The sequence below is a fragment of the Puntigrus tetrazona genome, chromosome 23 (assembly GCF_018831695.1).
Source record: "Puntigrus tetrazona isolate hp1 chromosome 23, ASM1883169v1, whole genome shotgun sequence".
NCBI classification, from domain to species: domain Eukaryota; kingdom Metazoa; phylum Chordata; class Actinopteri; order Cypriniformes; family Cyprinidae; genus Puntigrus; species Puntigrus tetrazona.
The window spans coordinates 7,861,799-7,885,588 of record NC_056721.1 but is presented as its reverse complement, the minus strand read 5'-3'; the positions used below and the strand labels follow the sequence as shown (position 1 = coordinate 7,885,588).

Below are 23,790 nucleotides of genomic sequence, written 5' to 3'. Positions count from 1 at the left end.
CCAGCTTTAACCATCCTAAACGGACAAACACATCACGAATCCCGTTTTAACCAACTCAAAGTTTTTATAAAAGTGCACCAAACTCAAGTTGTGTCTCTCGGACCCCTTTGGTTTAACTCACGAGCTGAATGCTCGTCCTTGTTTTCGGTTCTGTGGGTTACATTTGTTTACAGCGTAAACAGAGTTCACTGATTTCTCGCTGAGGAACATAAACAATGTGATGGTTTCTCAGCAGAGCCATTCGAGCTTAAAGCGATATGTAAATGAACATTAAAACGAGGCGCCCCGCCGCTTGACACCGTTGTTTGTTGAGCACCTCTCGATGGGAACACACAAACAAACAGTTTTTCACACAAGAAGGCATTACAGAAAAGTCACAATCCGCCCAGGAACATCCGACCTGAGGCAAACGACGAGCAACAGATGAGCCGTGGAGGCAGAGCTATGGTACGAGACAAACCAGCTCAAAATAGTTGTATATTTACAGCCCAGTGTTATTTTCTCAAATCGAGCGGCGAACTATTCATAGACCGACGCGTTTGTATAAACCAATGTTTGAAACTCAACAGGAACGGAGCTTGAGCTCGCGTGCGTGCGTGCGTGCGTGCAGTCCACAGCACAGGCATAAATATTCAGAAATTACTTAAAATTCAACCATTCGCTCCAAAGTCCCGCTGAACATCAGGAGACGCGGCCGAGCCGACGATCGATCAAACGCGAACGCATCGGTGCGTGAACGAAACGCACTCGCCGCGTATTCATCGATGAAGTTCGCGAGGGTTCAATTAAACATTAAATACCCGCAGCCTCAGCGGCGTTTCACCAAAAAATAAGCCAAAGCCGAAAGACGTCGGCGCGAGATAAACTATCAACAGCGTCGTTACCGCGAAGCCCTCGCGTACCGTCCGCCGTATCGATCGGCGGCCGAACGACCCGTACGAATTATCGGGATCTCATTAAAAAAACATGCACACATCAGAGCGTGCAGCTACATTATGAGGACTTGCAGAAGGGAAAAAAACGAGCAGTTGCCACCAAAAACTTTCCAGCGCCGCATTAGTCAATTTCACGAGGACCCGCCGTCACATTCCAGCACCGACTAAGCGCAAACCTACCGTGGGAGCCCCGCGCCGCCGTTCCCCGCTCTTTCTCCTCTCGATCTGTTGTTTTATTATTTTTTCCAATTTTTTTCTCTAATTTTTCTTTTTTCGGGGCCTGAGTGTCTCGCGCTCCTCAGGCTGCAGCGGCAGAGTTATGGGGCGCGCGAGCATTGTGGGAGTGTGACGTCAGGCCACTTTCACAAACTTTCACAGGGCTGGTAAACTGTTGTGCGCGCGCGCGCGTCCGCGCGTGTGTGTTTTGGGGCTTGTTAGTTTGCTTTATCGTTACGATTTGATGAGGGATAACGGCGGGACCGGAGAGGCTCGTCCCCGAACGTGCGTCGAAAGTAAAAGGGCCGAGACAGCCGATAGCGTTTCTCAATTATTTAATGCAAGCATGTTTAATGCAAGGTGACCGAGTCGACGAGCAGCACGTTATTTCATACAGATCGCAGCACTGTTTTGAAACGCGATACACGTTTTTATCAAGTCTCTTTTGATTGATCTCTGCATCCAGTCTTAAGCGATGCAACTCTGGTTTAATTCAACGTGTTAAAAGCGTGAAGGAAGTATCAGCGGTTTGCGATTTTATTTATTTTTTTATAATGCAAACATTTCAACTTGTTTTGCTGTAAGTAAAATCAAATTAGTGCCAAAATGCAGCGCTGAGATCGTTGCATTTAAAAAATATATATTATTATTTATTAAGGCAATTTATAAAACGTTGCATGGGGATATGTACGAAAGCTTTTTGCAGCATAACGTTTGTATGAAACCTAATTTCTTTTTTAACAGGATTATTGAAGTATGTTTTATTTATTGTTTATGTTTTTAGGTTTACAAATGCAAATGCTAAATCCGCATTGTAAGTGACACAATAAATCAAAAATGAACGAGCATTGGCGTCCTGTCAGTCTAATATCTCAAGTAAACAAAAAACAAGTAAACAAACTTTGCATGATCTTCAAAAGTTCTCGAGCCCTTTCTGCCCCCACGTTGAACGTTTTCATCTCTATTTTTCCTTTATGAAATGCTGTTCCTGAAGATGAGGGGTCTGTATTACAATGTCCATCTTATTAAGAACAAACGTAATAAGCAATGGAAAAAAAAAATCTAGCTGCGATAAATGCAGATGTTCATCAAATAAATATATTTAGAGGAAGACATGGAGGATCGTTCTGAATTATTAATGAACCGAAAAGATGCATGCGTAAACATGGTCGTTCAGGAGCAAACAAACTTTGCATGGTCCTTAAATATTCTGATCAGGTAAGAGTTCGTTATCAAAGTAGTTTCTCTTCAGATATGCAATCAAGTATGAGGATCTTGTGTGTCTGTAGCGAGTGTTTGGTTTAATGAAGGATGAAGAGGGCAGGTCCCACGTGCAGTTTCCGATACTCCCGTTTCACCTTGTGTTTTGGGGGAAGAATCACTTCCAGGGCACACCAGCTCGTTTCCTCACCACCCCAACCCCCTCCGACCAGCGTGCGCGCGTGTGTGTGTGTGTGTGTGTGTGTGTGTGTGTGTGTGTGTGTGTGTGTGTGTGTGTGAGAGAGTGAGTGAGTGAGTGAGAGAGAGAGAGAGAGAGAGAGAGAGAGAGAGAGAGAGAGTAGGGGGTGGGGGAGCAAGGGTCTTCAATAAGCCTCTCGACATGCTCAATGCAACGGGGCGAAACCTTTCCGAGTTTTATGTTAAAAAACTCAAGAGAAAAGAGCTCCTGGCACCTGAGCGAAATTAAACGCGTTCACGAAGGTTTCAGGAGATTTCCCCGAAAATGACGAAAAATGTCTGGATGGTGAATGATAATTTGGACTGATGATTTCAGGGGGTTATGAAAGGGAATTATTGCGGGTTTTGTGAGTCGGAGGGGAAGTTCATGGCAGCGTTTTAAACGAAGAGATGTTTTAGCTTGGGCATGTGCATATCTAAAATATGCATTGTGCTACGTTCATGCACATTTAACTGTAACCTTCCTGTATAAAATTACGTGAAATTTACGCTATTTATATTTAAAAAATTAAAACGCACGATTTTTCTAGCTTATCATCCGAAGGACATGTTTATATACACACAGAAAAACGAGAAAGTGGACGTTTTCGTTAAAAGTTTTTCCAAGGCAGAGGAACAGGAAAAGCAACAGATCTTGGATTTGACCAATAAACTAAATGGACTGTGAAAAGCAAAACCCTGACCCTTAATAATTACCTCCGTTAAAGTAATGTCAACTGATTAAGTCATATTCAATCATATATATATTTTTTTTATTTAATTAAACTAATATATACATATAGCCTAAGTTCAGATGTTGCCAAATAAAGCACTTTTACACAGCTTCATTTACAGACAAAGCAAAGGAGAATGACAGACTTGGAATAGCAGTCTGATCGTTTGTACTCCACATTAAATTTAGACTGAGTGAATGATATTTTAAAAGACTTGTGTGTGCAGACAAGAAAGAAAGATCAGAAGGGGAAGCCCAAACGACTGTACACTATGTGGTGAGAGATGATTAAAGGTTAGGAACCGGGGCTTTTATACAATTAAAAAACACACAGAAAGAAGCCAGGATTAGTCACTGATCAAATAAGCAGATTAACCGTTTGCATCTATTATTATTTTTTCCCTAAATGTTAAAAGATGTTTTTAATGCGCATCTGATGCATGTGCAACAGTGGCCATCAGTAAAGTTCAAGAGCGTGCACATCAACACAGAACAATAATTACAGCTGTTCATTGACTCAAAAATATCCCATATTCTAGCGAATAAACTCTCAATAAATAATCATAAGTGAAATTCACTTGAATAATAATAAAAAAAGATATTCGAATGTACTTTAGCCATTTTTCAGTGTGACACTTTGGATGAACGGAACAGAGATTTTATTCATTTGATATCGCTTTAGAGATTAAATTTGGTTTAAAAACAGAAGTGTCTGCAAAAAATATATATGTTAGAATTTGTAAAAAAAAATTGACTGTTTCTGTATGAAATGTAAATAGGTTAAATGACACATCTTTTGCTCAAAGCCATTGTTACCAATATCTGAGATATATTGTGTGAGCAGCAGATTATCTGAAGCATAACTGACTTCTCCAAAAAGCACACAGAAGGATGTGAAGAGGAGGTCAGGTAAACTTCACACGCCGTAAAGTGAAGGTGAGAGGGAGCTGCTGAGGTTTAGCCCAAACAAACGGTTCACAGTAAGTATATACGTTCATTGGAAAAAATTAAATAAAAGTTTTTCATTAACTTTATAAAACAGCTCATGATATAGAGATGATAGAGCCGGTCTTATTTCATACTTGTAATGATGCAATGCGTTGCATTCTAAGCCTAAAAAAAAGTGTTTCTCTTCCTCTAACCACTTCTTAAAATCTTCTTTTTAAAATTTCAAGGAAAAAACAGAGAAGCAATGAAAATATTGTTTATCTATTAATAAGGCTTGCTGTGACTCCACAGAAGAATCATTTCTGAATCCCCGACACCTTTCAGTGAACAGTTCTCATTTTTAAAAACCTTAAGAAACTATAAAGAACATTTTCTGTTCCATGATGTGCAATTTATGGAGAGACGACTCAGAAGGTTTCTCCAAACAGATGTATTTTCACTTATATATGTATAGTATGATAGCATTAACTTTACCGTGAATTCAATGTTTAATTTAAAGTTCATTGTTGAGATATTCGATGAAAACATATATGGTTATTGTATTATGTCTTTTGAGGAAAAGATAAGATTATTGGTCCTACGAAAATCACCTAAACATCTAATAGGAATAACAAGTAACTCCACCGAAAGTTTCTGAAAATGTTGTAAAAGTGCTGTGTTTTTACAATGGCATGACCAAATGTTTAGGTAAAATTAAAGCTTGTATAGTTTAAAAACACAAAATAAATATGCCGAAGCCAAATGTAGAGCGCAAACAACTTGATTGAGTCCAGAAGGATGTCGTTCCAAAATCAAAGAGTTCATTTAATTTGGGAAGTGGCCGCTTTCTCTCTCGGCTCACAAGGCACACACACACACACACACACACACACACACACACACACACACACACACACACACACACACACACACACATCAGCATCCCCACACATTCAGTCTTTTATCTCTCAATCCAAAACACAGCCATTTAAAAAGAAGCTAGCTTAGGAGTCATTAGCTGCTTGTTTGTTTATTTATGTTCTTCTTTTTTTTTCTGGACTTTGCGGCTGGGCTTCATTCAGGTTGATTACAGTGGAGTGTGGTCTGTCATTTAGATGCTCCAGATTGATTTTAAAGTGCTCTGTGAAACGCCACACACCACACCGCCGGCCCAGTAAAACCTCTCCTCTCTCTCCACCTCAAAAGTGCTAAAAAAAAAAAAAAAAAAACTATTATGAGGAACAAGGGGAGAGTGAGTTTCAAAGCAAAGTCAAGCCTCCGTTCCTGCAGGACCAGCGCCTAATTACTCTGTGATTAACCACGGGACTCGCAAAGCCAATATTTGGCTCTTTATACGAATGCCATGATGACAGGAAACAGAACGGGGCTGCAAATGCGCACATGCACACTAAAAAAAGAGCGAGCGAAGTGTTTGAAGGGCATTGGGGAACATCTGTGGCTGTTTATGAGTAAGTAGCCAGTAGTCAGACCTCTAACAGGTTTAGGTGTCATCCTAATTCCTCCTGTTCGGCTTTCGCCCTCTCCGTGCTAGACCTCTGTTATTTGGTCAATGCAAAATTGACAGCACATTTACCCGGATGATCAGGTCATCTCCTACACAGGTTACCAACGCCTTAACAAAAAAAACAAGACATCTATGACAACAACGGCAATTAAGCAGGCGGCGATTTGTACACATCTGGAGTGGATTTCCGCACCAGAACAGTCCCCGGTGCCCAAAATCAGCTCTATGACTGCCTTCTCCCCCCTCTGCGCTGCCGGATCGGGGACTGTGCTGGGCTTTGGGAGTGTTTTTTTATGTGTTTGGTTAAAAGGTTGGTTTGTATTAGTTCGGGAAGGCGATAAACACTGTCAAACCACCGATAGGGCGATCGTGGAAGCCCGCGCTTCAGAGACCATGTTCAACAAGCTTCATCATCTTCAGACAAGAAGGTGCATCCAAAAAAATTAGGTATGGCCAAAAAAGATAAAAAGATGTGAAATAATGCGATATGGTGCTACATTCATCACGCCATTTTAATGCATATAATTGCGCTGGCTTTCACAACTCCTCTGTGGGATGGCAAAATGTCAGATGCGCACTTCAGAATCTTTCTTAAAGTAAGTCTTTTCACTTATAATGTTAAATGAAATTAATAGCTTGGGATTGCTGTACTTTGACTTTCTTTTTTTCTGTCAGAACACATTTTGTGAACATTTCAACAGTTCCCGCCCACACATTGAAAGCCAGTTATACAGTTATTTTATAGAAAAATGGTTTTGCAGAGAACACAGAAGTCATATTGTTGGGCGAGTGAATAAAGACAGAATTGTATTATCCCTTTAAGGTGTGACTGGACAAATAAAATAAAATTATTAAACAAAAATCTGAAGATTCAAATGTATTCTTAAAGAATGCGACTCTTTGAGCATGCACTGACTGCGTTTTATATTGCATGATTATGTTGCTTTTTTTTTTTTTAAAGATTTAGTTTATTTCTTATTTATCTTGGGTTTAAAAAGGCATGACAATCCACCAGCAAAGATATTACACTCATTTTAGGGGGGTAAATTATAACTTTTAGATGTCACTGTAAATGACTATATCTGCAGACAAATAAAATGACAACAATAAAATAAAATCTGATTCAAATGAAGATTCAAAACGATTTTTTTAATACGCACAAATCGACCTAACTACATTAGCTTGCACCATCTCGTGAGCTAGGTATTGCTGCGTGCTACTGCTGTTTTTTGATCACTTGTTAGAAATGCATCAGAACATTTTAATGGCTCTGAAATAAAGGTCTGAAAGCCAGACGAAAGTGTGTGTGTGTGCGTGAAGGTGGGTTAGCCTGAGCCCTAAGGTAACAGCAACAAGCTGCTGTATCACCCGTCAGGCCGTCACTGCAGTGGCTCTGTTCAGCGCTGATAAGAGACTTGGGTGGACCTAGCAGAGCTGTGCACATGCATCACACGCTCCCTCTTATTAATCTCCAGAAACAGATAACATGACGTCCGTAAGATGATCCCGATCCTGTCCTCCACGAAGCGTTTGATGCGCCACATGTTTCATCCCTCGCGGTTCCAAAGCCACCATCACGTCTTTTTCGGGAAGGGATGAGCGCTGTTTTTTTGTTTTTTTTCTCATTCGCGTTTAGAGGAAACTTTTGTTCTCTCCGAGTTGCTGTTCCCCTCTTTCATCAAGAGTGCAGGCTTTGCTCGAGCGCACGGTGACAATGAGAAGCGATTGTTTTAACCTCGATCTCTTGGCCTTTGAAGATGTGATTCGCTTCCTCACCTGAAGGAAGTTTCAGAACTCTGCACAGTTAGAAAGCGAGAGCAAGCCAGTCTCGCTCCGCTTTGTTATCAACGCAGTCATCTCTAACAATGAAAAACACTGTCTGCTGTGTGCACATGTGAACATTTCAATGGAGGGGGGGATGGGCCAGGTCATTAGAGAGCAGGGATAAAGGGAGGGCAGTAGACACAGGAAACAGAGAAACGTGTTGACAGAGCGCGAGAGGAAATGTTGAGAGATATGACGAGAGAACGGAGTGATATATTTAAGAGAGGTACGAGACCCTGTGGTCTTAACGGCTTGCCCACTGAAACCTACTGGTCATTCGGGCGATAGCAATCTACTGAGCAGATGCTTTTCGGTTGGACTTTATCGTATTTCCTGCAGAAGTGACTCCTGGTATGCTTGACCATGTTGCGTCGGTGATAAATTGACTAACTAAGTGAACTTTTAGGTAAGCAAACAACAATGCGCGCTGTAAAAAATAGGTCAATTCTTCAAAATGCGCTTGACGCGGTCATTCTAAATTAAATGGTTTACTTCAAGTAAAAAAAAAATACTTTAATATGAAAGATTATGACTGGTTTCCAACTAGTTTCTCGAAGACTGACCAGACAAAAGGCCCCGCCCCTAAATGAACTCTATGTGTTGCTGGGCAGGTTGAGATTCTCAAATAAACAAGCGTAATGTTTTTGGAGCGCAACAGAGCAAGACGTTTTTCTTCAGGGACATAAATCCAGAAAGGGTTTACTTCGAAGGAGAACATATCTTGACATACAAAAAATGACATGGACAAATACACATAATAACAAACCCTACTGGTCACTCAGTGATAGTGATATACGGACCAGACCCATTTCAGTTGGACATTATCATATTTCCTGCAGAAGTCACTCCTGATATGCTTGACCAGGTTGTGTTGGTGATAACTTGATTGGCAGGAACTTTAAGCACCAGGTGCATCAAACAACAATGTACACTGTAAAAAATGTAAGGTAATTGTAAAATGTAAAAATGGGCTTCACATGGTAAATATGACTGGTTTTAAACAGGTTTCTGACAGACAGACCCCCCCCCAAAATCAAAACTATTTATTGAGCCAGTGATGTTGTTGTTGGGCAGGTTGAGGTCCTCAAGCAAACAATATTTTTTTTTGTTACAGAGCAACAGTTTTAACATTTTTTTAGAAGTATCTTAGCATAAAAATCGCATACTTTTCCTTTGAAGTAACGACTGCAAACGTTTTTAAAGGGAAAGTTCACCTAAAAATTAAACTCCGGTCATCGCTCACTCGAATGTTATTCCAAACCCATTTGATGAATTGTCCATGCAACGAAAACTCAATATCACTTATCCCCACATTTGACTTCTTTTACTGTATTGGCATTTTTCACACCCCACCGGTCAAGATACCATGGTATCATATTATGGTAATCCATCCTCATATGCTTGTCCACGTTGTCTCAGTAATATCGCGATTGGCCATTATCAAAGTGAACTTATAAGTACCAGGTGCATAACTTTACTTTTTCAGGTTTTTCTTGACACTCACAGCAGTGTAAGTGTCAGATTTACACGCTTTATATTGAAACAGTGGTGATACTACACGTACATACCCACATTTAAATTAATCGCTACATGCCAGGGCCATTTTTAGCCATGTGGAGGACGTGTGTAAATTCCCCCGGAGGGGGACGGAGTATACATGTTGCGCACACATGTTGCTTTTAATGACGTGTTTTGATAAAAGAGTTTTGGATTAGGCATAAACTCTTTTTCATTTACGCTATATCGCTTTATCATCACAGATTATCGCCAGCGCTCAACAGCTGAGCTACACTGGCGGAAATGTGTCGCCCTTAGTTGTGTTATCAGAGAATTTCTTCAGAAAATAAAAGAGATGTATGAGAAAGATTAACCAGAATAAGACGTATCCTTTGCGAAAACAGGTACACCAGCATACAAATATTATGGAACGAATGTATTTTAAAATGATATACTTAAGTGCAAACTGAATGCGATTTTTACACTTAATAGCATCATATGTTTTTAATAAATGAAGATGTGTTTTAGTTTAAGCGATTTTTGACCGCTTATATGTAATTACAACTGTTGTCTTTGAAATATGCTTGACTTTTAAGTATGATACTTTAATGTCATTTGTATTAAAACATGTACTTAAATATATTTGTAACATTTGTAATGATGAAGTTGCAATTCAGTCCAGTTAAAATATATGAACAATAAATAACAAGTTATATAATTGAGTACTTAAGTTAAAATAACTTCTTTAAAGCATAGACAAGACTATTAAAACATAGTAATTAAAAAAGTAAAATTTAAAGTAAAGTCTTTAATTTTACATTATGAAAAGGTGCTAGAAAGTGTGTTAAGAAACACAGCCATGAGAAGTGTACACTCTTACAAGCTTTTATTTCAGTAATATATTTTCTGAAGGGAATTTTTACATTTACTTTTATGATTCAAATAACACTACAAGTGCTTATTTAATACATATTAATTAGTGCTTATTTAATAAGTGTGCTTGTTTTTTTCCTAATATGTACAGGTCCGTAAACATGAAACCTCTCTACACTGTAAAAAGTGAAAAGTTGGCTTAAAGTAATATTTCAAAGCAACTTTTTGAGTTTACTCAACTTTGGACCATTACTGAGTAAAGTCACGTGTCTTTTTTGATCAGCTAACACACTTTATTTTCTTAATTGTTGATGTAATGGTTTTTTTTCTGTTTATTGGAAGATTTTGTGTTTTATTTTTTTTTACAAGTGACAAACTATCAACGGGTAAGTTAGTCATAGACAACACTGTCTTGCTTGTAAGACTTACTAGACTAAGACATCCGTAAAAAAACATGAAAGGATGAACAATGTCTAGGCCTCAAAACTAGACCCGCTAACCTCAAAAACGGTGAACCAACAGATTTTAAAAAGATCAGCTCTTTACATCAAAGTAAAACAAATGACTAACAATAATGATAAAACAACAAAAAGGTTTCAATGAAGTCAGCAAACAGCAAAACTAAAACTAGTCCTATAACAGTAACCGTGTAATTTATTCATGCTGAAATGCATGCTGGGAACTCACAAAGCCTTAACATTTCAACATCATGAAATTCAGACAACTATGTTTGACTACTTGGGAAAACATTTAGGGTAATTTTATTGGTTTGACAAGGGTTTTTATGTTAAAGAAAACATACTTTTTTTGTATTTTAGACTGAAAAAGTGCAGTTCCTTTTTTCACAGTGTAATGTGTATCGATTTTGAACATACACTTTAACACATTGTTCTTTATCTAGACAGAAAACAAACGAACACAGTAAAATAAGCAGTGTTAATATAACACTTAAAGAGTTAATTTTAACACTTCTTTGGAGCACATATGGTCCCACTCTATCGAGAGTAAAAATAACACTGACTGTAGTGTAGAATTTATAGTGTAAATAAAGCACCATAAAGTGTTAAAAAACAACACTGAGAGTGTTTTTATTTACACTTGTTATTGTACTAGAAGTTTAACACTATGGGGCATTTAACACCACTAGTGTTATTTTATTTTTTTATTTTTAGATTACTGTTATTCATAGTGTTCTTATTTGGTGCAAAATATGTATTAAATACATTCAAATATTTAAAAAAAAAATCCTTTACACAGATGTAAACATGTAAACATGTTTATTTACAAAATGGGCAAAATGGCTACTTTAAAACATGTATACAGTTCCGACTTGTCAAAATGATAAAATAAAAACATTTTGAAATAAGACCTGCATTGACAGCTAAGTAGTAACAAGACTGCAGTAAGGTACAACAAACCAAAAGAAATTATCAGACCCATAAGACATTTGCATATCAAAAGGTTTGTAATAAATTAGTTCAGTGACATTGAACACTTTCAAGGATTCACAGTGTCTTGGTTCAATTCTGTAGGCATAACGATGATCATCAAAGCAAACAGTTTTGAGTGGTGATGCAACCAGTACCACAAATTCATTTTTAACAACAATATCTTTGATTTTAAAAACACTGGCAAATCAATGTCTACTTCACCACAAATAATTAAACCAGAACGGTATTCGGTTCCATTATACTTTACCCATTTAACTGAGAGAACATCTGTTTGAGGAGAAACATTCAACTTGGATGCAATTTGTACATTTTCACTTAAGTCACAGAGAGAAACAGTCTTTCCTGGTCCAAGCACTATTCTGTCATGATTAAAGGTTTCCCATGTAAATGCCATGCTATTCTGGTGTTTTTTTTGCAAGTGACAGAGTAATGTTTTTAAAACACTTTTGCTGTGTCTTAAAAAATTATGCTTAGACTCAAAGCGCATTGATGACATGTGAACAATGGGTCCAATATTTCAGATACATCGGGGTAGTGCATCATTAGGTGATGCTTAGGCAGGAGGTTTCTGTCTGGAAACAAGCACTTGAAAAGCCTGTGATGCTCAGCAATTAAGTGTTTCAAATACACAGTAAGGCCCTCAGTTAAAACGGGAGAAAATACAATGTTTACAATTTGTAGTAACAGTAATAGTAGCTGCCAGTGTTCATCATCTTGGGGCACAATGTCACCAAAAATGAGTGGCACATTACGGAGTAGACACCAACACTGTATTGCGTTTATGCCCAAATCATTGCTCTCATCATCAAGTTTTACAGCAGGAGGCCGATTTCTCCTCTCCATGTACCCATAATTAAATGAATGCAATCTTCCATCTAACTCTTTTGCTGTCAAAAATTAGCTTGTACATAACATAAAACAAGTTTTAACTCAAACTGTGCAATGCCTTCTAAAACATCATGCATTAAATCTACAGAAAAATTGTCTGATATATTGAAGTACTGCAGAGAGTTCAGCAAACATGTGCGCTTCACACCACAAACATGAGGTAGTGTTGGGTCTGCTTGTATAGCTTCACAGTGTCGTAAGTGGGTCTCTTTAGTGCGAAAAGTAACATTCGACTCATCTTCACAGAACACAGTTTGATAATCATCCCTTTCAGTAAGGCAAAACCTACAGCTATTCCGAGCTCGAAAAGATTCAACAAATCCAAAAAGGCAGTGCAAGCCAAGATTATCTCCTGTTATTTGGACTATACTGCCACGCACAAAACCAGAGGGTCCTTGTATTCCTGTGGACTCAAGAACTTTTATGTCATTGACAATAGGTTCTAAAATTGAATCAAAACCATATGTTTTTATGTCTTGGGAATGAAAAAGTGCACATAAGTGTATGTTGGCTAAAGACGAATTAAATTGTGGTGGGAAATTTCTTAACGTAAAATATATACCTCCCAATTTGTGGATGCCTTTTTTTGACCCTAATGGATTGGCACATTCAAAATCATCGTAAAACATTTGAATCTGAAGTGCATTTTTTTCAGTGGAAAACAGGGGGTGACCCTTTATGTATAGTCCATCTTCAATATCACAGTAAATACCATCTTTATTAGGTACACCTGACTTAAACCTGAATGAGGTCTTTGGGTGCATTAAAATGCTCTGTAAGGTTTGAAGAATTGGGACATAGGCAAATTTGTCAGTCACTGCAACTTGCTCATATAATCCAGTGGACTTGTTTTTTCTATTGTCAAATCTGACACCAAGTACTTTCTGAACAGGCTGGACAATTCCCCATTTTCTTGAAAAATATGAGTTTCGTTTAGACATGGAATTAAGTGAGGTAAAAGGGTTTTCAATTGTCTGAAATGACTGTTCCACTTCACTTTTAATGTCTGTGTTCTGTGAGGATAAGCAACGAAGAGCTGTCTCTTTTACTTGGTCCTGGATGTCCTGAACTACTTCTTCCATAGATATAACAAACGTATTAATAGTAGTCTGACTTACACCTGCAGCTTGCAGTTGTGCTATTGCTGATGCACACATTTCCGTGGTGTTTTTACTGGATATTGGCAGGGAACTGACATTTGAAGATGTAGCCACATCAATACTACTAGATTGCCCAACAACTGCTTCATGAACAGCACTATCTTGAACATGTAATGGAACTTCATTACTTGCTTCATGAACTCTATTTAAATGTTTATGAACCCAGAATATGTTCCAAATTCTAAACAGCATCCTGCCTGTCCACATTTTAAATGAAGCGATTTGCCAGAAAATAGACCATGAATTAGTTTTAAATGTCGAACAAGCAAATTTGTGTTCTCCAGGCAACAAGAGCAAACAAAACAAATCATTTTAGCTGGCAATCACCTCTAATGCATGAACCTGGCTCGGAGCTCAGCAACCCTTGGACTTTCTTTTACTTTGCCAATGTCGATCTCAAAAACGGTTGTTTGTATGAAGGTGTACATGTTGTGAAGCACCTTATTGTACGAGGCACCAAACACAAAGTGGGCTTTGAACAGTTCATCAAAGGCAGCAAGACCACTCACTGACTTGCATGGTATGGCTTTTTGTCGAGGATGATGTAGTATCCATGAATGCTGCTTTTCTTTGTCCCGACAGCAAGCAGGTAGGGCTGGGTGCTCTCTTTAATTGAATCAAGATGTTCCTGCATGTTAGTCCCTGTCTAAAAATAAAACAAAGACAATCCTTAACGCTCCATTTGCTTGTTTCTACATTAGTTTTACAATGAATACAACTGGGTTGAAGTTGAAGCAGACAGGTTATACAGAAAATGCCAAATTTACCTTTTGAAGATCACAATGTGTTTCTCAGCTTGAGATGCCGACATTTTCCCAGGTCTCTTGCGACCTTGTGGTGATGGTGGAATTAGGTGAAGTAAAAGAAGAATCGAAGCAAGACCGCTACCCCATCCTAAGAGACACGGTTATTTTAGGGAAAAAACAAAAAAACAATCAGTAAGGTACATTATTATGTTATTAACTTGTTAAAAACCAGCTTACCGTCTTCATCTGATTCAGTGTCCACAGCCGATTCTGCACAGTGAATCAGGTCCTGAAGTTCTTGGGAGGAGTTAAGCCCCTTGCTCTGCTGAATGACTTTCGGCATAAATGTAGTTGGCCACCTCTCTAAAAACTTAGCTGCTGTCTTTTCACCAAAAGACAAGCAAAATCCAGCTCAATCTGTAAAACCCAACAAAGCAGAAAAAAAAAGCAACTAAGGGCAAATTTATTATCTTTACAATGCATAATCAATATAACTTTAAATCACCACAGATATTCTCTATTGTCCTTAATTCACAGAAAAATAATCTAAATCACATTAATAACTCAAATGTTCTTACCAGGCCTTTAATATCCAAATAACGTGGAAATTCAGTTAGCACATCAGTGCATCTGCTTGGGTCATGAACCATCTTGCGACGATACTGAAATGTCTCCCTCATCTTGACCTTTACTGTCACCTCCTCTGAAGTATGCTTCATAAGAGAAACAGCTTCCCTATACTGTTCTTCGGTCAGGATAACTTCTGTGCTGAATGAAGCTTCTCTCTGCGCAGATGGGCCACCAAAAGACTGGGGGACACATCTACGGATCTCTGATGGTGCACTGTTCCTCTGAATGTTCTTTATTTTCCATGACAAGTACCCTTGTCTACTTTGAGGGTCATAATAATGTTCCTTAAAAATGTTTAAAGTAAAATAAGACATCAATCTACCACATACTTATTTAACTCATTTAATTAATTTACTTACATAACCAAGCTTTGCATATGGATCCCTAAGATATGGAAACAGGGCAATGATTCCTTGAGCATACAGTTCTCTTACTTGTTTGGGTGGAGATGAGCTGTAATATTATAGAGAAACAATCAAATATGAATTGAAATTTAAATAATATTATTAACTTTTAAAATTAACTTTTCCCAGCAGTTAACACATTGCACTTTATAAAATTGCATCATCAAGATGAGAATTTGAATGTCACAGGCGTTTGCTACAGAAGAACAAATGTCACATTAAATTTTATCCTGATGCCTTTTAAATGTGCTCGCTCACCAAAAATTCAGTTTTGTATTTTTCCCACACATGTAAAAGAGCTTTCTAAACCTCTATAAACAGGGTTAAGTAATTAAAGAAAGAAAAATTTTCAATGAATTAACCTTTTAATGACCTGACACAAATAATCTTTTAAAAATCATGTCCTTTTTTATGCTTTGGGCTAGGAAATCATGACCACTGGAATAAAGAATACTTAAAATACAAGTTACCTGTGCTTTTCAGTCATATCTGCAGTAAGAATATTGACCATCTTTCTCCTGTTGCTGTCAGATAAGCATTTGGTTTTGTTGTACTCTCTGATGATTCCATCCCCACCAGGTTTAGTCTGCAGAATTTTTTGACCATCTGCAAAGTTACAAAGCACAATGAACAACCCATCTCAGGAAACATTGTGTGATGATTGTGTAGTCACATAGTGATTCTGCACCTGGATCAAATCTTAAAACATGAATTTGGTAAACTCGACTGAACTTTTGCACTTTAGTTTCATGCGTTAACACAAATGACACAGTGAGATATTATCAGAAAACAAGGCACTTTCTTTAAAATGTTTAAAATATAATTTAAAAAAATAAGTAACAATTCTAGATTCTTACTGAATAACATCCAAGGCACAGACACACACTCACAATTCCTGCTTCATCTTCAGCTCTCCTCTTTCTTGTAGGGCTGTCATCACTTAGAAGAATGGTGTCATCAGATTCATTGCTTGAAATCTCAATTGAGCTTTCTTCACTTGGTAGTGAAGGAACATGGGTCAATTCTGTTGAGAAAGAATTAAAAAACACTAAAATTAGTCGAGTTAATTTGAGTTAAGTTTCCAGAAGTTTAGTGGTTCACTACAATTTAATATTGAAAAAGTTGTGGAGCATGATTGAGCCGCCTTGGCTGAAAATAAATCTCAAAATGTATCAATGTCATTACTTTACATTCAGTCATTTAGCGACTTTCAAATGAGAGATTTATGTTTTAAATATTTTTGAACAAACAAGTTAAAAATATTGTGGAAAGTCACCAATAGATGGCGGTAAATGACTATTAATAAGCGAGTCATTTATTCATTCAAATGCCTGATTCGATACAAAACGAGGCAAGTCAATCATTGACTCAATTGATTCATTGAAAACGTAGATTCATTCAGTAACGAAACCTCGGAGACACAAAACAGTTCTGCTGTAGCGTTCTGGTTGTTTTTTTGCTGATGTTCTCTGACGAAATTTCAGTCAATAACTTTGTGTCAATTTTCGCATGTTGAAAAACAAATAAGCTCACGTTGTGTCAACCACATGTCACTCGCCTATGCTCAGCTACGTACATTTTGACGATATACATTACCATTTGAAAGAATCTGGCAATAGTATCTGAAAAACACCCAAATTGGTTGCTTCAGAACGTCCTCAAAGACGCGTCCTCGTCTATTTCAGTGCCAGACTCGTCGTAAAGACGGGCCTCGGGCCTACTAGAGACACTGATGCCGAACTTCACTAAGGCTGTAAACGAACCGAAATAAGATTCAATTTAGCAGCTATGCAAACACCACCGACATTTTCAGCTTAAAATTTATTATAAAATTACAAATGCAATTACCTTCATCCAGAAAATCGGAAAGTTTCAAATCGCTGTGAGAAACTTTCACATACTTCTGTTCACTTCTGAACTTAACTTTGACGAGCATCTTCATTCCTAAAAAAGTAGTTAAGTTAGTGAGTAGTTAAAAACATTTTTAATTTAAGCATAGAAAGAGAAAGACCTCACCTTGCAGCTGGCATGTGGATAAAATGGCGTTTTCGTCTTCACGACGGGTAAAAGGGGAGGGGCAAAGATAACTTGGCGGGGGTTTTGCACTTCAGGTGTAAAAATATAATTACACCACGTAGCACCCCTGCAACTACACTACAAAAGAACATTATTAACACTGTTGGTTATTAATTTAACTCTTTTAGAATTAATAACATTTAACACTGCATTTTTACACTGCTTATTTTACTGTGAAGATTCCACGTTTTTGACATTGTGTGTACTGCATGTGCAATTGTCCGTGGGGCGGAAGTGTACCTTCGTTTTTGTAAGTTAACTGTCTTTAAATGAAGATGCATTGAGATGCACAGCAGAAGCGAAGACTTCATGTTCTGGATCGGACTTCAACATTCAACATGTGACATCCATTCGGTGCAATCAATGGCTCACACATGAGTCGCTTTTAAGTAAATAAGAAATTCTTCTGACAGAAATTAATCGGTTTCTTCTGCGAAGTTATTAAAAGAGTTTGTTGCTCGTCTGAGCAACTCGACACGGTCCGAGTCTGACCTTAGTGTTGAACGAAAGAACCGACAATACATGTCAAGCAAAGCAAAAGAAAAGAACGATGCAGACACAGGGCAAGTTATTGTCTTTTTCGCTTTAGGTTATAATCACGAAGACGTGCAATTAAGAAAATGCACACTGTTCAGCAAAATATGAGGTTATTTGAAATGCCGTCTGCACCATATAAATGCTGAAACAAAGCATATGCGATCCTGGAACACAAAACCAGTCATAAGTAGCATGTAGCGAGTACATTATATGGGTCAAAATGATAAAATATATATAAATATCTTGTTCCATGAAGATAAAGTAAAACTTATGCGCATTATTACAAGCATGATCAGGGCAACTTTAAAGGCGATTTTCTCAAAAAACCCTCAGATTCTAGATATTCAAATAGTTGTATCTTGGCCAAATGTTATCCTGTCAAAGCATGCATCAATGAAAAGCGCATTTATTTAGCTTTACGAAGCATCAGTCTTCATTTTTAAATAAAATACTCTTATGGTCCGGGGTCACAGGGACGCGTTACTGAAACAGGCTCCTGAAAAGAATTTTAAAAACAAAAACACAGATGCAAATCAATAGAAAACCTTTGGGAAGAGAACATGTGCAAACAAGAAAACGTCTTTGTTTTTATATATTTTTGAATCATCTTATTTGAGGTGGAGGTGTGATTGTAACACTTTTTGGTCTAAAAGAACAAAACAAAACAATGTTGAACTTTCTACATATGACCACATCCCCAATCCACTTTCTGTTCGCCGCAGTAGTGTGTGCATGTGTGTTTAATGTGAATAGACTAACAGAACGAACCTCCCTATCGTGATCGATGCTTACTGAACACCCAGCCCCGTGTGCAGAGGTAAAGAATGCCTAGATCGAACAAAAAACACTTTTTAAATTGTGTCCATGTACGATTTTCTTCTCAATCAGATTCACAACGGTGTCAAACCAGTGTTTTGAACCCTAGAGTTCAGGCCCGGCGGATCCAGAACCTGCACAGAAACACACTTTCTTTGGTTTTGAGCGGCCAAAAAAAAAAAAAAAATGTAAACAGACAACAAGAAAAAGTTTTCAGTTCAATGCGAGGCAATGCTAAACGGTGTTACAACTTCTCCCCGGTCACCCAATGTTTAGCATAAAGGTTTGAAATTCATCACATTTGACCTGAGATTTAATGATTTAACTTTAAGCGACGTTAAGCAACGTAAGCAAAATATAGTTTTGCTCAAAAAATAAATAAAATAAAAACGAATAAATTTTGCATGCATCTATTTACAGCCTGGAGAGTCAGTCGTGTAAGATCAGGAAGGAAGTGGGTAAGTAAAGAAATGATCATCATAGCCAAAACGCACCGGGATGTGAGGGGTTAACCTTCTCTTCGCGGTGCATTGTGGGATAGCGAATGATCAGCGATGGCGGCCAGACTAAAGCGTCTGAAACTTTTCGTGGTAACTTATTTGCATGTAACGTTCCTGTCTTTGCACGCGTTTACCGACGCGGCGGACGTGGCGTGGGATGAAAACGGATACATCCTGTACTGTCCGTGCATGGGTATGAGAGCGCGGCGCTCCCGAGACCTTTATTCATTAGTTCATCCACACACCGTCTGAAGCGGCTAGACCCAAAGCCGGGACCGTACAGTTCAAACGCGCCCGGGGTGATAAACACGTTTCTCCTATATGTTCTTCTTTAGGTCGGTTCGGAAACCAAGTGGATCATTTCCTCGGATCGCTGGCTTTTGCTAAAATGCTGAACCGAACGCTCGCGGTTCCGCCGTGGATTGTTTACCGGCATCATTCCCCGCCTTTTCAAAATGTAAACACAACACTGTCTGTCACTCACTCACAGGAAATCTAGGAAACACAGCCTAGGGTTTTGAAAGCCGGTAGCTGCCTGCTTTATTGCTGGTCCAAACCAGAGTCGTTTTGGTGTTTATACACTATTACAGACTCTATTAATAACTAATCGTTTCATTTTGCTTTCATTTTAGTTTAAAATGTAATATTTGCATTACTTTTATTATTACATTTTTTTAAATAAATAATATTTTCATTTCAGTTTGTTAAAAATGCTGAATTTCTCATTTTTATTTGATTTATCCAAGTTTTCCATCATATATTATATAACTAACCCTAACCCTTGTCAAAAATGATTTGTAATAGTTAAGAAAAACAACACTGGGAAAATGTGGTCATTAGCCGGTCCTAACCAGTGTTACTTTATTATATTATTTTGTATTATCTTTTCTATTATGAAAATGTTTATTTTATATTACAAACATTAGGATTTTATTTTCATTTTTATTTGTTTTAGTATTTTTGTTACGTCCACACACTTTAAATTTAAGTTAGCTGCGATGCATTTTTCTTATTTCATTTTTTTTTTTTTCCCTTTAATTTTACGCTAGTTTAATTTAGTTCCAGTAGCAGCGCTGGTTTAGACCGGTCATTGGTCGGTTCGTGTTGGTCATTAGACGCGAGTGAAACGCAGTGGCTGTGGATCAGTAGGAGGAAGTACAATAAACTGACCAGGTGTAGCGTGACTCTGTGTTTCTCTGTAACAGGTGCATGTTCCCTACAGTGAGTATTTCCAATTGGAGCCAGTGAAGCAGTACCACCGTGTGGTGAGTCTGGAGGACTTCATGGAGCACTTGGCTCCTAAGCACTGGCCCCCGGGTCAGAGAGTGGCCTACTGCTTCGAATCTGCAGCTCAGAGGAGCGTAGACAAAAAGAGCTGTCCCATGAAGGTAATACGGCCGTTCGTTCTTCAAGGTGTGCTTGATTTCTGTCTTTTGGCCAGACCTCCGTAACCCGAAATTCTCTAAAAAGCTACACATCCAACATTTTTTTTTTTTTCTCGGTCGCACGTTTTGGAAACGCTGCCATCTATTGGACTTCCAGCAGATCTGCATTTTGTTTTATTTTCACGAAAGCAGCAAGCATATATATATACACACAATATACACAACGCTTGTCGTGTAACCTGTATTTTCTGATGAAGGACGGAAATCCTTTCGGCCCCTTTTGGGACCATATCGGAGTCGACTTTGATGGCTCCGTTCTCTTCGGAGGACTGTCGTTCAGCTCGTACTATCAGCCTCACTGGATAAAAAGGTACGTCTGGCTGAAACGCTCACGTAAATATAAGCCGTCGCGCTCAGACGTCTCGCTCTCAGACCTCTGTTCCTCTTTTTCTTGAGGTTTCCTCCGAAAGAGCATCCAGTTCTCGCTCTTCCAGGAGCCCCCGCGCAGTTCCCCATTCTAGAGGAGCACATCGGACTGCAGGAGTATGTGGTGTGGTCTGAAAAAATGGTACAGGAAGGAGAAGACCACATCAGAAGCCTGCTAAACAGACCCTACGTGGGAATTCATCTGAGAATCGGCTCGGACTGGGTGAGTGTCCTCATAATTCAGGTTCAGATGTGTTTTTATCTGAAGCGCACTTACTAAATCTTACCATGGAGATTAGGGTTTATTTTTGAATTAAGTAATACGTCAGTAAGAATTCATTAATGCATTAAGTTGAACGATTTAAATGTTACAGAAGATTTATTTCAAATAAATTCTGTTGTCTTGAATTTTGAAAGCTGAAAATTAATAAGTAAATGAAATTTGAAGACACATCAAAGCGGAGGTTTTATATATTTCGCGTGATTTTTAAACGATTGGACGTTTGGTGAGCCAAAAATATATGCTAAAAAAAATCATACGCTTATTTTTAAATAGAATATATGTGACCCTGGACCTCAAAATCAGTCATGAGGGTCAATTTTCTTTGAGTTTGAGATTTATATATAACTGGAAAGATGAATAAATAAGCTTTAAATTGTTAGGATAAAGCAATATTTGGCTGGGACACAACTATTAGAAGACATGGAATCTGAGGATGCAAAAAAAAAATGCATATTGAGAACATTTTTCAAACTAAGTTTTTAGCATAGCATACTTCTAATCAAACAGTTTTTTTTTTAAATTTATCAACATTAGTAAATTTACTAAATATTTTCATGGAACATTATCTTAATATATTAGATTTTTGGCATAAAGGAAACATTGACAGTTTATTTTGGTCCAGGGTCTCACACACACACACACACACGTATATATTATTGCTGTCAAACTATGTTGCATTCAAATGTTTGTATTTACACAATATGTGAGTATTGTGTATGTTTATTATGTCCATATAAATACACACACATACAGCATATATTTTAAAAAAAATTGACATGTGCATACATAAAACGTATTTATTTTTCCTAAATATATGCATGCATTTGTGTGTATTTATATAAAAATGCGGTCTCTTAACGTTCGTGCTCCAAAGTTCTATCAAGAGTTATTGTGGACAGTTTCATTGGAGGACCAAGTACCAAATTGCATGTCTAAACTGGATGATGCACCTAATCTATTTATTTATTCTTACTATTCCACACAGCAAAATGCCTGCAAGCTTCTGAAGTCGGGTGAAACCGGTCCTCACTTCATGGCATCTCCGCAGTGTGTGGGATACGAGCGCCAGACCGCCCTGCCGCTGACCATGGACATGTGTTTACCAGACCTGCCTGAGATCCGCCGCGCCGTCAAGCTCTGGGTGAAGATCACCAACGCTCAGTCCGTTTACATCGCCACCGACTCCGAATCACACGCCGCAGAGATTCAGAGACTCTTCAGGGGCAAGGTGAGGGTTACCACGGAACATCCCACATCTGGGAACTCGATGTAGTGACGAGTAGATAAAGCTGATGACCCACTTTGTGCAGGTGAAGGTGGTGAGCTTGCAGCCGGACACCGCTCAGATCGACCTGTATGTCCTCGGTCAGGCCGATCACTTCATCGGCAACTGCGTTTCGTCTTTCTCGGCCTTCGTTAAAAGGGAGAGAGACGTTCGCGGGAGACCCTCGTCGTTCTTTGGGATGGACTACCTGGGAAAAGGAAAGGAAAGGAGGAGCTCTGATAAAAATGAAGATGTTACGTTTTTTGTAACTGAAGGGTGGTTGAGGTTTTGCATGTTTCAGGTGTCTGGGCAGATTTTGGACAAGAACGTTTGGATAGGGTTCACGTAATCAAATGAAGGGAGAGCAAGATTTAGTACCTTGATAGTTTCTCTGGATGCTGCATTTCTCCCACGATGCACTACTACATTTACTGTGAGCAACCGTGATATCATTGGTATTTTTGTACTGGAACGTTTGCATTATTTGAGGATGTAAAAACCGCCCCCTGTGAGGGCAGAGTTATTATACTGGAGACGGGTCGAGCGTTAATGGTTGGAAATGTTTTTTTCCGCTCTTTATAACTGCAGGCCATTTAAGACCTCCAGAGGCATCCAGATGTGCAGTGCTCTAATGAATGCTGAAAATGAACATGTGTGTCACTATTTAAAGAATGTGTGTCACAGGCTTTCTAATGTCTTAGTAATGCATGGTGACATTGTTTTTGAAAGTCAGTGCGAAACCAAACTGCAGAAACGTTTTATAAATGTTTTAAGATGTACTTATTATTAATTTTGTACAACTTTAAATGACATTCCTCAAGTTAGTTTACAAATAAAAATATAACAAGCAGTATTTTTGTGTATTACGTTATATGTTCTTTAGTTTTATGATCTATTTTAAAAGGCTATGTTTTAAAATGTAAAACAAAGGAGTACGTATACATTTACAATCAAATGATGAAAATTAAAAATTAGCCTAACTTATTAACAGTGACTTGATCAATGTGCACTGTCCCTGTTAAATAAACATTCATACATTATATTTGTGTGTGTATATGTATATATATATATATGTATATATATATATATATATACACATACATATATATACACACATATACATATATACACATATACATATATACATATATACATATATATATATATACACACACACACACACACACACACACACATATAAAGATGAAGTAACAAATCCATCATAAAAAATAAAATGTATTTGAAAGACATGCTTAT

At 38.1% G+C, this 23,790-nt stretch overlaps 2 protein-coding genes and 1 long non-coding RNA gene across 4 annotated transcripts in view; 1 reads left to right on the top strand and 2 right to left on the bottom strand.

The window, feature by feature from the left end:
- plagl2 (pleiomorphic adenoma gene-like 2) overlaps positions 1-1,293 on the bottom strand; it is a 35,746-nt gene extending 34,453 nt beyond the window's left edge. Inside the window, exon 1 of the mRNA XM_043225458.1 lies at positions 1,116-1,293. The gene's annotated coding sequence lies outside the window, so the exon portion shown is untranslated. The remainder of the gene's footprint in view (positions 1-1,115) is intronic.
- A 15,621-nt stretch (positions 1,294-16,914) lies between these two features.
- Positions 16,915-18,809, bottom strand: LOC122328944. 2 transcript variants are annotated; one of them, XR_006247861.1, is made up of 4 exons: positions 18,628-18,809; positions 17,263-18,355; positions 17,095-17,190; positions 16,915-16,997 (listed from the first exon to the last, which is right to left on the bottom strand). It is a non-coding gene; the product is annotated as an uncharacterized LOC122328944 (long non-coding RNA). The 2 variants fall into 2 exon arrangements; XR_006247860.1 differs by having other exon boundaries at positions 17,263-18,809.
- A 392-nt stretch (positions 18,810-19,201) lies between these two features.
- Positions 19,202-23,386, top strand: LOC122328942 (GDP-fucose protein O-fucosyltransferase 1-like). The gene is made up of 7 exons (XM_043225052.1): positions 19,202-19,368; positions 19,511-19,632; positions 20,381-20,563; positions 20,818-20,930; positions 21,017-21,209; positions 22,255-22,497; positions 22,580-23,386. The coding sequence occupies exons 1-7, from the start codon at positions 19,230-19,232 to the stop codon at positions 22,880-22,882; spliced, it is 1,296 nt and encodes a 431-aa protein (XP_043080987.1). The 5' UTR covers positions 19,202-19,229; the 3' UTR covers positions 22,883-23,386.
- The last annotated feature ends 404 nt before the right edge of the window (positions 23,387-23,790 follow it).

Bases quoted from the DNA above. Each gene is read 5' to 3' on its own strand.
- LOC122328942 (XM_043225052.1), top strand. From the start codon at position 19,230: ATGGCGGCCAGACTAAAGCGTCTGAAACTTTTCGTGGTAACTTATTTG. The intron at 19,633-20,380 runs GTAAACACAACA...TCTCTGTAACAG, and splicing joins ATTCCCCGCCTTTTCAAAAT to GTGCATGTTCCCTACAGTGA. The intron at 20,931-21,016 runs GTACGTCTGGCT...CTTTTTCTTGAG, and splicing joins CAGCCTCACTGGATAAAAAG to GTTTCCTCCGAAAGAGCATC.